At 41.5% G+C, this 17,199-nt stretch overlaps 1 protein-coding gene across 3 annotated transcripts in view; it reads left to right on the top strand.

Moving 5' to 3' along the window:
- Positions 1–17,199, top strand: part of LOC123773198 (teneurin-m) — a 95,678-nt gene that overhangs the window by 19,702 nt on the left and 58,777 nt on the right. For all 3 annotated transcript variants that reach the window (XM_045766809.2, XM_045766808.2, XM_045766807.2), the window contains exons 3-7: positions 5,683–5,794; positions 7,494–7,707; positions 9,320–9,514; positions 11,164–11,373; positions 14,405–14,513. In XM_045766809.2, coding sequence (XP_045622765.2) covers positions 5,683–5,794; positions 7,494–7,707; positions 9,320–9,514; positions 11,164–11,373; positions 14,405–14,513 — 840 coding nt within the window. The remainder of the gene's footprint in view (positions 1–5,682; positions 5,795–7,493; positions 7,708–9,319; positions 9,515–11,163; positions 11,374–14,404; positions 14,514–17,199) is intronic.

Below are 17,199 nucleotides of genomic sequence, written 5' to 3'. Positions count from 1 at the left end.
TCAATGCAACACCCCCGCCCCCTCTCCTTTTCATTATATTTTACATTGCAGCGACCTGAGCGTACGAATCATTATCCTGAACTTAGTATTCCACATACCATTTAGCAGTGACTTCCTCCTTTGCCCGGCACCACCACACCCAGCCTCACACTCGAGGGCTTCCCTGCTTGCTGTGTTTACCTCTTCTGTGGCCTTGTTTACTAGTCGAAGCCCTTGGCCTCTATGGCTCATACTCTCTTTCGCAGCTGCTGCCATTTGTCGTGTTCCTGTAGAAGGGTTTGCATCTCCTTCAGCATGGAGATCTGTCTTCCAAAAGCCTTATCCTCCTTATTTATCGAGAAACGTTTGTACTCAAGCAAGCCTATGACTCCGATCCATAGAAAACGTAGATATCGGTGAGCTTTTGTAACTGGGGGTGACCATAACGTCCTCAAAACTCGGCCTATTAGTTGAGCGCTCGTGGGCTCACCTGCTTGTGGTGTCGGGAACCAGTTTGGGGGTCACAGTGTCAAGATACATACAGTGTCTTGTCTTGGATCTTCTTCCAGCGGTGCCTATTTAGAGCAACATGCTTGATAATATCTCTACATTCTGTGTAGATAAGTGCTCTGAATAATACATATATTTGTGTGATATATCTTAAAATTTATTGTTGTGTTCATGGCTGTGTTTATCACTGTCAATCTCGATGAAGCCCCTCACTATCTTTATTAATTTTACTTTACTCATGTCGATTGTCTTGAGATTGTCACAATCGACTTGAGAATGGTCCAGGACGGATCGAAACGTCGTCGTCTCTTCATTTTCTAGTGTGTGGTCTGGTCAACAATATGCTTCATCTCGACAGGAAGTCCTTCCACCTCGGCATTCACGGAAGCACATGGTTGGTAGCCTCCAGGAGGCTTCACCAGTTCCTGCACGACACTCTTCTCCAGCTTCAGCAAGGGAGAAATGACAAAAAGTCAGAAGAACGCTCTTGGAGGCGCTTCCGTCTAGCACACCATAGCCGTCCTATGGCAGCTGTTGTGTCTCTCCCATGTGTGCCTTAGCCTGTACCACCTTAATGTTTTAATCTCACTCTTATCTCGCTTTTCCATTAGTCACCGCTTCCCTTTCCAATGTTATCCGTTCTCTTCTTTAACTGACTATTCTCCTTCAGTCCCTCCCTTCAACCAAACAAAGGATGTATACCTTTCACTGTCAGTAAATGTATTCACGCAATAAATAGTGTTCGTATGAAGCATCAACATTATATAAACCCGCTCTAGTGGCAACTCGGGGCCTCGGCTGCAGCTGCCACATTTTTCCCGCCAACTTTTGTTTACTGTGGCTGCAGTGTTGCCACAATGTCTCCCGCGCGATTATTCTCTACCACGAATCTCTCTCTCTCTGATCATTTCCTGAAATGTTGGCCGGAAACACTTTTTTCCGGAACCACTTGTTGGCCGAAAGCACTTGTTGGCTTCCATCACTTGTTGACCAGAACCACCCTTGTTGACCTCCAACACTTGTTGATCTCCAGCACTTGTTGACCTCCAGTAGTTATTGACCTCGAAAATTATTATTCCCAAGACCCTCAGAGCTCCCTCCACACACTAATTGGAAATAAATTAGACTTGGGATACAAGGGTACAAAGTGGACGGCATTCCCTGGAAGTCAAAAGCATCACAGATGTAGGCTTTTTTTTAGTACTAATGATCTTTTGTGTGTGGTAAAAGCACACGACTGGACGCTTATCACAAGCATATGGTGGTACAGAACAATTTAACATCTGTTAACACCACCTAACAACTGTTGACCTCAGCATCTGTTAATCCCAATTTCACCTCATACAGAGAGAGAAAGAGAAACAGAGAGAGAGACAGACAAAAGTTTGTCTGTATAAGATTGGAGACCAGACACTTGGGGTTAATTTCACCCAACTTTGCAGGATGCATGTTCATGGGTACGGGACGGACATAGGCTGCCCGGGGATGGTGATATTGGTTCTATTAATAGGAAGTCGGCCATAATAATGACTCCCCCACCCGCTCTCGCGTAATCGGTGAAAGATGGCTTGCCGAGTCCGTATATTTCTTGGTATATAAAGTGATGCAGGAGTGAAAGGTTAGATGTTAGGAGGGAGAGAGAGTACTGTATCTTCATTCCTGGTTTGAGTGATGCGTCTCTTCTTCTTCTGGGTGACTGACGAAGACTGGGCTCTCCTCGCGGGAGACTTTGTCAGAGAATAATGATCTGCGACCAGCTCTTCGCTGAGAGCCAACAGCGAAGGCTCGTACTGCCTGCAGTCCGACTTCGGAACCATTAACGGTGGAGGTTTGATATTCGAACAACAGATGCTGGCAGAGTAGTTGTGACCCAGGGCGGTGGTTGTGACCTCAGGACAGTAGTTGTGACCCCAGGGCGGTGGTTGTGACCTCAGGACAGTAGTTGTGACCCAGGGCGGTGGTTGTGACCTCAGGACAGTAGTTGTGATCCAGGGCGGTGGTTGTGACCTCAGGACAATAGTTGTGACCCCAGGGCGGTGGTTGTGACCTCAGAGCAATAGTTGTGACCCCAGGGCGGTGGTTGTGACCTCAGGACAGTAGTTGTGACCCCAGGGCGATGGTTGTGACCTCAGGACAGTAGTTGTGACCCAGGGCGGTGGTTGTGACCTCAGAGCAATAGTTGTGATCTCAGGACATAATACAAGCAAGTACCCTCAATGAGGAAAAAAAAATTCTCGACACTATATCCTCCAAAATAAGAGTTGACACTATATCATCCATAGAAAGAATATTGGACACTATAATTCACAGTATATTGTCGATACTGTACAGTGCACAGCTTTCTTTAATGGCGGTCTGTGGCACATATTGTCGATACTGTACAGTGCACAGCTTTCTTTAATGGCGGTCTGTGGCACATATTGTCGATACTGTACAGTGCACAGCTTTCTTTAATGGCGGTCTGTGGCACATATTGTCGATACTGTACAGTGCACAGCTTTCTTTAATGGCGGTCTGTGGCACATATTGTCGATACTGTACAGTGCACAGCTTTCTTTAATGGCGGTCTGTGGCACATATTGTCGATACTGTACAGTGCACAGCTTTCTTTAATGGCGGTCTGTGGCACATATTAGGCATCAACAACTCCAAATATTTAGCACAGAAAAAAAAAATTGCGAATGTTCTTTTTATGTGGGAGCTGACTGTAGTGGCTACCTTGAGGCTACCTTGAGGTGCTTCCGGGGCTTAGTGTCCCCGCGGCCCGGTCGTCGACCAGGCCTCCTGGTTGCTGGACTGATCAACCAGGCTGTTAGACGCGGCTGCTCGCAGCCTGACGTATGAGTCACAGCCTGGTTGAGCAGGTAGTGGATCACACAATAGTAATGGTTTTGTGTAATTTATATTTGTGTATCTGCAAATGCTCAAATACTCCAATGTATCATGTATCAGATGTACACATGATACGTGAGGTTATTGTGACTCTTGTGTAATTAATGTAGCGTCTTTGTTTATGTATACTTAACCAATCATAAGTATACAACCATTTAGGAATGAAGTTTTTGGTATGATTTAATATCACTAATTGTGTTATATTGTTATATCACACAATACCACATTGTTCATGAACAATCACGGTGTTCATCAACCCATAATGCACATACGGACACCGCCTAAACCTCTCCGAGGGACAAATCCACAAGGGCCGTGACGAGGATTCGAACCTACGTCCGAGATCTTCGGATCTTCGGATCTACGAGATCTACGACCCAAATCTACATCCGAGAACCTACGTCCTCTCTGAGGAACTTTCCCTTCCCTCCCCCCCTTTCCCTTGTCCCGTCCCATCCCAAATCCTTATCCTGACCCCTTCTCGGTGCTATATTGTCATAATGGCTTGGCGCTTTCCCCCCCTGATATTTCCCTTCCGTCTTTTTGAAGTTCCATTTGACCTTGATGCTCCATTACAGATGGTTTTGTGATTTGTAATATTGTAGAGTTCCTTTAACCAAGATGCCGGGCACAGTCGTAGAATAACCTACTTTGTATGCAAATTGAAAATCAGGTTTCAATTTATCTATGACCAAGTCAAGGAAGGTGTGTGATCAAACACCCCATTAAAAGCGAGGTCTCGATAGTTATCAGAGGACGTAAAAGATGGTCGGCAATTACTGGGAACTGGAGCCAGTGTAGAGAAGGTAATTAGTGTGTCTTGAAGTAACACTTTAAAGTAACTCATTAACCACAGAGTGGAAGACCTGGGGGAAAGAATTTTATATATATATAAAAAACATATATGTTTTTTTTCTCTCTACAGAGAGAGAGAGAATATCTCTTCAGGATATCATCCTGGTTAAGGTTATAAACTAGTATTAAATACGTTATCAGAACAGAAGCTTTTGGATTTCTTTCGTATATTTCTACCACTGTGGAAGTGATATATCATGCCAGAGTTGACCACTGAGGGGACTTGGGTACTCTTAACTGTTGCCAACTACCTTCTCCAAGTTATTAGTCCTCAATAACGGCAGGTATTTTGACTTTAAACCAAATATGAATAAACGTCAATGTTTTCCTAATTTTACTCTGAAATTATATCAACACGCCCGTGCAATGACTGGTTTGCAAATGTTCGTACTCGCATCAATATGAAAGGTGGACATGACAACAATATATTATATCTATCACTTGGTACCTTCAACAAGACACAAGGCTCCAGAAAAATTATTTTCCAGCGCTGGTACACTAAGTAAAGGTTAATATGAAATTAAATCTCTCTAGCGTACTGCATGAATTTTCAATTTTCACGAACGCAACCCAAAAACGCTTTTGATGAAAAATAACAGAAGTTATCGAAGCATGAGAGGGTAAGTACAACCTCATTATTTCCCTATTAACTCCAACCAATGTGCATTGGTGACTATTTCTAAACACACAAGATTCACTCCATCTGCGATCAGATTTAAACTGAATTGGTAAAGCGATCCATATGGAATACTTTGGACATCATATTGTGTTGCATAGAAATACATCCAACGTGTATGAGTGGTACAAAAAGTCACTTGTTTGGTCCGTCCAGAACCATGAACCAGACCTAACTTGAGACAAGTTCCAGTGGTTCAGGACGAACGGGACCCTTGGTACAATTCTATTGTGTAGGTTTAGTGTTTATTGGTTCTAGTCGCGTTGCTGTGACTATACGTTTGAGTTTTGTTATATATATCCTTAAAGAGTTCACTTGGCCATATCTTTCAGACCATACGGAGAGGGATGAGTCAAGTTCAGTGTTACAATGAGTAAATTTGGTCGTCTTGACATCTAGACCAGAAGTTAACTCATTGTTTTAAGTGTTTTAAGTGTGTATTTTTTTTTTGTAGGGGGGGGGGGGGAATCAAGATGAGCTAATATCAATCTTGCCTAATTGCCGAGAAGGGATGGGAACTGTCACAAGAAAGCCATTACGTCTATATAACACTTCGAAGGGGTCAAGATAATGATTTACGATGCGACGGGTTGAAAGGAATGGTGCCCAACCACTTGTGGACAGTCGGGGATTGAACGCCGACCTACATGAAGCGAGCCCGTCGCTCTACCATCCAACCCAAGTGGTCGTAAAGAATTCCAGTTCATCCCATTCTCGGACTGATCCGAATAAGCGGGCTACGCTCAAATATGTTTTATTTGTTGCTTCAGAGGGACGTCGCTGGGTCTGTACGCCCGCCGGAGCGCCCTGCCCACACACACGCAACACGACATCATGAAGATCCTGAGGGGCACGCGGCAGCGGGACGTCAGAGCTTCTCCGGTAGGTCCTCCGTTTTAGTCTAAGTTACCCCCATGGAGGTTTTTAATCTGTTATCTCCAGCTTCCCTCCGTCCTGACCTATCTCACACTTGATGGGCTCTCTTCTGTAAATCTTCCTTGTGGTCGCAGTATCAATAGTATGCACCTTTTCCCCCTCTTCCTAATCTTTCTCTCTCTCTCTCTCTCTCGCTCGCTCTCTCTCTCTCTCTCTCTCTCTCTCTCTCTCTCTCTCTCTCTCTCTCTCTCTCTCTCTCTCTCTCTCTCTCTCTCTCTCTCTCTCTCTCTCTCTCTGAGACAATACAGTGCCGTTGGCTTGTAAGAGCCTGTTATGTTCCGCCAGCTTTCATCCTTGTCTAAACTCGCTCCTTTGTGCAACCAGCAAGTCAATAATAACAGTTAACAAACACTTAATTCACATCTCTCATTACTTTCACTTCTACTATTGCTTTCAGTCTTGGCCTTTCTTTCGCCCCTGTGATTGTATTCACATCTGTCATTGCTACGTCATCACAACTACGATGGCTACATCTACTACTATTAACTAACTTATTCCTTGACTATTTATAATAATACTACTACTGTTTCCAATATTACTAATGCTGAAGGAACTTACCACAAAGCTGTAGTGCTTGAAGGAAGGTGAAGGATAAGACCCAATATATATATAAAAATGAATCAAAAAACAAAATTTCGGATGTAACCTACATAGTTTCTCAAGGTCCCTTGAGAAACTATGTAGGTACTTGAGAAAGGAGAGTTTACAGAGAGAGTTTTTTCGGTTTACATCCGAAATTTTGGTTTTTAATTCATTTATACATATACTGGGTCCTTCCTTCTCCTTCATTACTAATACTAGCATTATTAGGGGTTAAGGTAATTTCTTGTTGACGTGCTGTTAGCGGGTGATCCTGGTGGGGCAGATGGGGGCCCTGGTCACCGGACATGTGGGCCGGGTGTCCAATATCCTGAGGTGGAGGTCCTGGACAGCCGGGAGCCATTGGAAGGTCTCCGGGTGGTATTGTAGCGCTGTCCCCCACAGACCCGTGTTTGATCTCCAGTGTTTGTTAGCTCTTGATCAGGGTATCGGAGCGCGTCTGTCTCTGTATCTGTCTCTGTCTCTCTCTCTCTCTCTCTCTCTCTCTCTCTCTCTCTCTCTCTCTCTCTCTCTCTCTCTCTCTCTCTCTCTCTCTCTCTCTCTCTCTCTCTCTCTCTCTCTCTCTCTCTCTCTCTGTCTCTCTCTCTCTCTCTCTCTCTCTCTCTCTCTCTCTCTCTCTCTCTCTCTCTCTCTCTCTCTCTCTCTCTCTCTCTCTCTCTCTCTCTCTCTCTCTCTCTCTCTCCTTCGTTTTATTACCTTTCCAATTTCTGATTCAATAACTAATTATCTTGTATATCAAACAAGTATCGTTTGAGGGTGCAGTGTTTGGGTGGGAATACGTGTACTCACCTAGTTGTGCTTACGGGAGTTGAGCTTTGGCTCTTTGGTCCCGCCTCTCAACCGTCAATCTACTGGTATACAGATTCCTGAGCCTACTGGGCTCTATCATATCTCCATTTGAAACTGTGTGTGTGTGTGTGTGTGTGTGTGTGTGTGTGTGTGTGTGTGTGTGTGTGTGTGTGTGTGTGTGCGTGCGTGCGTGCGTGCGTGCGTGTGTTCACAATTGTCCTAGGACTACGCCTTGCTCATTTTTGTCCTCCAACAGAGCATGGTGGAGGTGTCGGTGGAGGAGGTACTGGAGGCTGGCGAATGGTTCCTCTCCATCTACAACGACGATGGAGAGCCACACCAGGTGGCACTGGTCATCAGCAGGGGCCCTGGCGAGGGAGAGTGCCCCCAGAGATGCGAGGAAAGAGGCCACTGTATCCTAGGACGCTGCCAGTGTGAGCCAGGCTACAGCGGTATAGACTGTTCTCAAGGTACAGTTCACATAATACATCTTCCTTTAACATATGTTTTTGACATGACGCAACTCTCCGCAACCGGCATATGTGATACACTATGTAAGTAAATCCCAAATAATGAATTAGGATTCACATATATGCCAATAAACACCGAGACGAGAATCATGAGGCTTCAGACATTTTCTTTGTGTTCGCATGGGGTGTAAGGGGCATACATTCTCAATCTTCATGTTATTTGTAATGCTCCATGCTCAATTTCGGTTCTAATGGAGGCATTTATTAGGTATCCTTTGTATCACTAGATCAATCAATCAATCAATCAATAACTTTATTCATAAATGTCTGTTTTGTACGTTATCTCTCATCCTGTTTGGGATTTTATTTAGTAAGTTTGCTTAAGACAAAAAATTCTAGATTTTGTTTATTATTACTATTACTAAAATTCCTTAATAAATTTGATATTAAATTTGTCAAATTATTATTATTTTCATATGAATGATGATGAGCACATACCAGCCTCAGTGGCAGGCATATATATATATATATATATATATATATATATATATATATATATATATATATATATATATATATATATATATATATATATATATATGTCGTACCTAGTAGCCAGAACTCACTTTTCAGCCTACAATGCAAGGCCCAATTTGCCCAATAAGCCAAGTTTTCATGAATTAATATATTTTCTCTAATTTTTTTCTTATGCAATGATAAAGCAACCTATTTCATTATGTAAGAAGTAAATTTTTTTTATTGGAGTCAAAATTAACGTAGATATATGACCGAACCTAACCAACCCTACCTAACCTAACCTAACCTATCTTTATAGGTTAGGTTAGGTTAGGTAGCCGAAAAAGTTACTTTAGGTTAGGTTAGGTAGTCGAAAAGCAATTAATTCATGAAAACTTGGCTTATTAGGCAAATCGGGCCTTGCATAGTAGGCTCAGAAGTGAGTTCTGGCTACTAGGTACGACATATATATATATATATATATATATATATATATATATATATATATATATATATATATATATATATATATGTCGTACCTAATAGCCAGAACGCACTTCTCAGCCTACTATGCAAGGCCTGATTTGCCTAATAAGCCAAGTTTTCATGAAATAATTGTTTTTCGACTACCTAACCTACCTAACCTAACCTAACCTAACTTTTTCGGCTACCTAACCGAACCTAACCTATAGAGATAGGTTAGGTTAGGTTAGGTAGGGTTGGTTAGGTTCGGTCATATATCTACGTTAATTTTAATTCCAATAACAAAAAATTGACCTCATATATAATGAAATGGGTAGCTTTATCATTTCATAAGAAAAAAATCAGAGAAAATATATTAATTCAGGAAAACTTGGCTGATTAGGCAAATCGGGCCTTGCATAGTAGGCTCAGAAGTGCGTTCTGGCTACTAGGTACGACATATATATATATATATATATATATATATATATATATATATATATATATATATATATATATATATATATATATATATATATATATATATATAAGAAAAACAGCCGCAGAATTTGAAATCCAAAATTCTTTGTGAAGTGGAATCATTTCAACAACAATTTCTTTAACATTTCCACAGTACTGTGCCCCATCCTGTGCTCTGGGCACGGCGACTACATGAACGGGCAGTGTCGGTGCCATCCAGGGTTCAAGGGCAAGGAGTGCCAGCTGCGGCATCACGAGTGTGAGGTGCCGGACTGTAACGGACAGGGCCAGTGCGTGGACGGCCAGTGCCACTGCGCTAAGGGCTACACCGGAGAGTTTTGCCAGACAGGTACGATTTATTTATTTTTTTGTGGGGGAGGGGGCTAGGCTTTTTTGGAGGGCTAGGCTTTTTTCGGGGCTAGGCTTTTTTTTGTTTGCTGTCCGGTCTGCTTACTTTGCCGCCTTTCTCGCCATGTTTATCAACTTCTTGATCTCTCTTTTTTTTTATCTCTGTATCTCTTTCTCGCTCTATGTCTATCAATCGTAGCATCAATTCCTCGACTAAATCCCAAATATACTAGAAAATGTTTACTGGAATACACACATATCAGGATTCATATCGCCTCTCAACCAAATTATATAACTGGTAAACACATCTAAACACAATAGGTAATCGTTTCATTAACAAAACACGATGGAAATTTAATTACAGAAAAGAGAACTGTGCAGCTGTTTGACTTAATTTTCTTGTTTTTCATGAAATTCGTGATATACATTGTATCCAAACCCCTCGTCTTGTTATCAAACCTTGCTCCGGCACTGGTATTATTTAAAACAAATATGGTTCGGACACTCTGAAGTCTAGGTACTGTTTTGTAAAATGCTTTTTAATATTGAAAAATGCAAGACCTCGCATATAAGGCATACCAATGCACATCACAACTACAATGCAGCAGATTGATGAAGAAAAGAACCTAGACGTTAGGATCCACCAGTCATTGAAAGTTGCCCAACAAATGGGAGTTGCAATGAAATACACCAAAAAGCCAACCAAACCTTAGGAATAGTGGTCATTCAGCTGTACAAATCTCCGGTGCGCCGCCATCCGAGCTACTACTAATAATAATTCATTGTATTAGGGGACAGGAAGCCAGAGTGTATTCATACACGTTAGGCTTTTTATCGTGGTCACTCTCACAACAGATTCTGCAGCTTCGCTGCTCAGCTGTTGTTTCCATCCGAAATCTCCATTGATACAAGACGAATTCTTGCTATTACTGATTCTCTCTCGCGGGAGATAACGTATGTTTTTAGGGTTTGGTAAATGTTAATCGTCTTTTTTGATCAACTGTTCCCTTGAGACAGTTAAGCAAGTCTCAGCTCTGTCTGGGTACAAATGACAGGATGAACAATGCAGTGGGTTTTCTTCCTATTGGGGAGTGTTGTACATGCTAGTAATAAAGGAAAGGGAGTCGGAGATAATTATGTTCTCTCCTGCAGCTCCCACATATCCCAGTAAGAAATTTTTCACACACACAACCCTCATATTCAGTTTACTAATAAATTAAGTACTCTTGAATACATCAAAAATGACCGCAGGTTTTTATGTGTCGTGCTCTATTATGTAGTTGAAATATTGATGCTCTTGTGTACTAGCAGTAATATTGCAACCATTAATGCCCCACTCCAAGCCGACTGACCCCACTCAAGGCCGACTGACCCCACTCCAAGCCGACTGACTGCCCCCCACTCCAAACTGAATGCCCCATTCTTCCCACCCGTTATCTCTCAGAATGTTCGGCAATATGTTTATTGTTTGTGATGTGTGTCTATATATGTATGAACACGTTGTACTGAACGGGGTGAGAATAGCTTGAGCTACCTCATCCCTTTGTGTGTATTTTACCTCAATAAACTTATTTCAATTTCAATTTCAATTTCCACTCGTAGTAGACTGTCACCACATTAACATCTCCCCCCCCCCCCTCCCTCGTGCAGTTGACTGCCCGCACCCGACGTGCTCAGGCAACGGGTGGTGCGTGCTGGGGTCGTGTGTGTGTCAGAAGGGGTGGAGAGGGCCTGACTGCTCCGAGACCGACCTGGACGCCCGCCAGTGCCTGCCGGACTGCAACAACCACGGCGCCTTTGACATAGAATTGCATACCTGCGTCTGCCACCCTCCCTGGACGGGCTCCGACTGTTCCAAAAGTAAGTTCTGTTTTGTGTTTATATATATATCAAATGCTACATTTCTTACTTTTGCAACAGTGATGCGGTTCATTATGTTGTTATGTTCTATGTCGGTGTTGCAGATTGATTGATTGATAAAGATTAAGCCACCCAAAAGGTGGCACGGGCATGAATAGCCCGTAAGTGGTGGCCCTTTTGAGCCATTACCAGTATCAATAGATGATACTGGAGATCTGTGGAGGTGCGGCTGCACCCTGTGTGACGGGAGATGTCTCCCGTCGGTGTTGCAGAGACATCGCCTAGAATATATAGCCCCTTAATCTTAAGATCTTCTGAAAAGGTGTGACAAGTTTTATTTTTCTATTCCTAAGAAATTGCCAAAGTTTTTAGGAATAATAGAAACGCCTTCAGTATGAGTCTCTAGTTTGTACTTGTTTAAGATGTCACTGAAGCTGGTTTATATGATGAAGACCAGTAACCAGAGAGGAAATCTTGCGCTAAACGTTGGACGATATTCATGAATAATCAAATCCACAAAGACTTGCGGTCCCATCCCAAAATCCTTATCCTGACCCCCTTCCCAGTGCTATATAGTCGTGATGGCTTGGCGCTTCTCCTGATGCTCCCCTTCCCTTGCGAAACCTGTATATCTTTCAATGATCATGGCGGCCCTGTTTACATATATTAAAGAGTTAGGGAGCTTCCCAACTTTACAACACAAGGGTATTATTGATATAAACAACCTCGCGGTGGTTCTTAAACTGTTTTAATAAATGCAAATAAAACCGCAATGACTGAGGGGAAAGATATACAAGAAGGTACATTGGGTTTGTGAGAATACATAGCATAGTATTTACAGTCTTGTAAAGCCACTAGTACTCGCAGCGTTTCGGGCAGGTCGGGTTGCGAAACCTCGTCCTTTCATAGATATGTGGGACGAGGCTGTTTATGTTCAGGCAGCTTGTTGTAACTCATTCTATGCATAGTATCAGTATATAACAGATGAGTTAACTTGGAGGTCGCGGCAAATGTTTGTGGAGATATATTTCTTAGTTTAAGTTTTGTTTCTAAATTAAAATTATACTATTGATTCAGCGTCGATGTGAATGGTTTATTCATACGTGCGTTCACATACAAGCCGTTGATGAGGGTGACTCGGTAATAGTGGATGAATAGTGATAGTGAGTGACCAGTGATGGTGAGTGTACAGTGATGGTGAGTGACCAGTGATGATGATGGATATGTGTGTGTGTGTGTGTGTGTGTGTGTGTGTGTGTGTGTGTGTGTGTGTGTGTGTGTGTGTGTGTGTGTGTGTGTGTGTGTGTGTGTGTGTGTGCGTGACCATGACAGCAGTCCTCTATTACAGAGAGAAGGGGAGCCCTCGCTGGGCTGGTATTGTCGGGCGGTTTAGTATGCAAAATGATTCCACACTTTTTTCAGGAGGATCCCTGTTCTCTCATCTCTCCCCTACCAACTCGTCATTCCCTCCTACACTATGCAAAGCCTTATCTCCATCCCAAAATACCTATATGATAAATTATCAGCAAGGGTAGCATGTGGCTAAGGACAGGTAGGCCACATTCTCACCCCTCGTATAGTGAAGTGAGAGAGAGATGGTCCCTCACTAGATCAAGATTCAACTTTTCGTATCTGGGTGTTGAGGAAGGGCTCATTTTTCCCTGTGTACTAGGCAAGAGGAGAATTTAATATCGAGTTGGAGGTGGAGAGACTACGACAAGCGTCAACAAGACTGGTGTCATATTTGGGTGTTTGGCAGCCTGTAGCCTCTTGAATTCCACCCGCACCACACTTGTCATTAACACGACTCCTGTTTGACAGCCTTGTTTGCCCTACTGTGCTCATTAGATAGGGTGGTTGAGAGGTAAATATTAGTTTGATAAAATGTTTTATTCAATCTTAAATTGTAAATATGTAATTTTGCCTATTTTTGTTCTTTCCTTATACAGATTGTTTCTAGTTAAATAATATAAAACATTTCTCAGTTTTATTCTATCGTAGATGTTTATGTGAATTTGAGAGTATATGTACTGAACAAAATAATCAGAATTCGCAAGTTACTAGCAAACAAACTAGAAATTAATAACAAGTTATTTTATCAAATTTCTATGTCTATGATGACCGAGAGATTACGTCACGCAAGTTATTGTGAAAATTGTATTGTGATCAGTTTGTATACAAGTTGTTGATGCTGAAGCTTTATATGAATAATTATGATAAAGAGCATCATTATTCTCCGTGTTGCCATCACTGACAACCTCAACAACAATAACATCAAATCGTTACAGTTTGCTACTTTAATGATGAATAATCATTAAAGTAACTATATCTACTGGCAATTATACCTACTATACAAGGAGCAACACTACAGCTTATAGGTCGTTACCAGCACCACCACTACACTCACTGTTGACAGAATAACTACCATCACCAGCCCTACCTCTTACATAGAAACCAACACGGCTATTGTAATCTGCACCACAATCAATATCAACACCGATTTCGTATACATCACCATTATTACTCTCACCATCACTAGCGGTTAGTACAATTGTCTCACGATCTAGAAGACCTGTGGTCCGATTCCTGGGCAGGGTACCGAGCGTAACTGGGAACCTGTATGTAACAGGAGTGACATGTTCAAGGGTCCTATACCACGTTTGAGAACGCCGCTTCGATCGGCGAAGTCAGACAACGCTGACTTTGGTTAGTACTTAGAAGGGTGGCCACCTGAGAACACCAGTTGTTTTTGGCATTTACAAGCTAGACAACTGTTGTGGGTGGTTTCCGAGGGGTGGGGGAAGGTGGGCAGTAGACCAATGAGTTCCGTGATAGAACCAAAATACAATATACCTTTCCCCGACAACGGAAGACCATACACACACACACACACACTATTATACCATCTTTGTTTTTAAACCTCAGCAGCGTGTGTGGTGAGTCTGGTGGGTTATATTCAGTAAAACATAACTTCAGATAGAAGTCACGTACGTAGCTAGGTGTAATCCTGTACTAATGCTTCGCCATGCAGAGTCGTGTTCGCTGGACTGCGGGCTGCACGGAGTGTGTGAGAACGATGCCTGCACCTGTGACGAGGGCTGGAAAGGTGACAACTGCTCCGAGAAGCTCTGCGATGCCAGGTAGGTCCCGTGCTCCTGCGGGTGGTCTAAACTCTTTCAATCATCATTCTTCCGGTTCTTATAATCTACACTTTCATTCTCCTGTCGCTGGAATCATTTTTACCGCTATTCCTTCTGAGGTCATTTTTTGTCACTACCTCGTCACTGCATTGCACGTGTTTATATACATATATATATATATATATATATATATATATATATATATATATATATATATATATATATATATATATATATATATATATATATATATATATATATGGCACTCTTACCTATCACTGAAATGGCTTAATAACCTATACTGATAAACCTTAAATCTTAATATAAATAATTCTAATGTGAATATAATCCATGTCACCAGCTCTTTACGGTACGGGCGGAATTATTCTATTTTTCTCGCTTTTTATAATGCCAGTCGTCTGAAGGTTTTTGTGTCTCGTCTCTGGTGGGTGAAGTTTGTTATAGCCTACTGTGTATCTTCATGTTAGGCTTCGCTCTGTCCTCTCTCACGCTTCAGTTCTCTTTGTGTCTCTATAATCCCTTAAGTCCTTGTCATTGCAGTTATACCGTCACATATCATGTAAGCTGGATTAAGAATTTTTCCAATGACTACCTCTGGCCTGAATTCAGAGTGCTGTGTTTGTCTCTCCTCTCCTCTGTGTTGCAGACTTCAGTGAATCCTTCCGGATTTGCTATGTGACACTATTCTTGCTTAATGTCTTGGCATCTGCTCCCCTTATCTAAGTCTCTGCCAACCTGTTCTTCGTTTGGCTAACTTCCAGCTGCCTCAGCGTTTATGAATTTGTCAATTCAAGTTCAATTAATTTCTACTGAACTTGCAATAAACTTATTCTAATAATAAAATCCATACTAAAACGGTAGCTATTGCTACCCACTTTTATTGCAGGGCCCTGAAGAGGCTCATAAATCCGTACAGTACACAATATTCATCTTTTTACATTACCGATACATTTACAGTAGTTCAAAAGTTTAATCAGAGATTATAGCTTTTAGGCAAGCTAAGAAAACATTTATAACTCCCATCCCAAAAGAAGTTTAGTCTTTCAAATATTTACATGTTCTTCCTTACATGGAAAATATAGCAAAATTCCTCCACACTTAGAAATTAAACATCAATGTGGTCTTTGAAAATGTAAGAAGTTAAAAATATCTTGACTAGAAACTCTCCAAAGTTTTTGGCTGTCTATGTGTATTGAGAGACCTTGTAAAGAGTGTGATTATGTGTATATTGGTCAAACAGGAAAATGTTTATCCAGATGTCTTGTACAGCACAGATACTTTTGTCGTACTGGACAAGCTTCTAATTGTTTTGCCATTTAAGTTGAGTGGTCATAAAATTGATTAGTTGAATGTGTAGTGAGTAGATTATCTAGTCACTACAAATGCAAAGAGTTTGGCTTACAGGACATGTTAATTGTTTTATCGATAGAAATAGAATATAATCATGCCTTATAAGATATAAGAACAATTCTTTAAATAGTAATCCTGTGTAGTGTAAAATGGATTAGTTTTTGGTGGGAAAGATTGCTCCAAAGTTTGTTAAGAGTGAAAATATAACTTCATTTTTGTCTACCCTCTAATTAGTTGTCGCTTTTGCCAGATTTTGTTTACATTTTCTTTGGTTTATGTTTCCTTTCAATTCAATTGCCTTTTTTCTGTTCAGTTAATTGAATTAGTGATTACTGTGAATATTCTACACAACATCTAGTGGACTCTTAGGATTTATTGCATAATAATTTATTAACACTTTGGCTGTTCGCCAACCACTTAGACTAGCCGGTAGAGCGATGGTTAAGCTTCATGCAGGTCGGCGTTCAATCCCCAAGTGGTTGGGCACCATTCCTTCTCTCCGTCCCCTATCCCATCCTAAATTCTTATCCAGATGACTTCAAAGTACTATATAGTTGCAATGGCTTGGCGCTTTCTCCTGATATAGTAGTTTCCATCCCCCTTAGCTTTGAGGTCCCTACCATAAACGTTTTTGGCTCGCTCATGGGCCGCTTAGAAATGCAAAGAAAATTTACAATCATTTTACGTTTTCCAAGTTATTTGTCGGGCTATCACTACAATTTTGGTGTCAAAACGTTCGCAAATGGACTGCCTACAGAATAGATGCAAAAACGAAAGTGTATTCATGATAGATAATGCGTGACAGCTATTTATTTTATTTGTAAAATAAATAAAATAAAACCTTGTGAATAGCAATCAGATGACTCATTTTAGCCTCGTCAGAACATTTAGTTATTGAAACGTTTACCGTTGGAGTACCGATGAAGCCAAAATGTAACTTCGGAATTATGTAGAGGTTTGTTGATTTTTCTTTAATACATGGTTCAATTTATTAAACTATAAAGTACAATAATGCAAAAAATATATGAACATGATCATGGAGTTCACATGAATGGACAGTCTCCGTGGTGCAGTGGTAAGACACTCGCCTGGCGTTCCGCGAGCGCTTTGTCATGGATTCGTATCCTGGCCGGAGAGGATTTACTGGGCGCTAATAGGTGGAATTACACCAGGGAATATAGCATAGGTGGGATTACACCAGGGAATATAGCATAGGTGGGATTACAATAGGGAATATAGCATAGGTGGGATTACAATAGGGAATATAGCATATGTGGGATTTCACTAGAGAATATAGCTATAGCTAAATATTAAC

Source organism: Procambarus clarkii, chromosome 81 (genome assembly GCF_040958095.1).
Source record: "Procambarus clarkii isolate CNS0578487 chromosome 81, FALCON_Pclarkii_2.0, whole genome shotgun sequence".
Classification (NCBI taxonomy): domain Eukaryota; kingdom Metazoa; phylum Arthropoda; class Malacostraca; order Decapoda; family Cambaridae; genus Procambarus; species Procambarus clarkii.
Note: the sequence above shows the minus strand (reverse complement) of the source record. Positions and strands in the feature narration are given on the sequence as shown.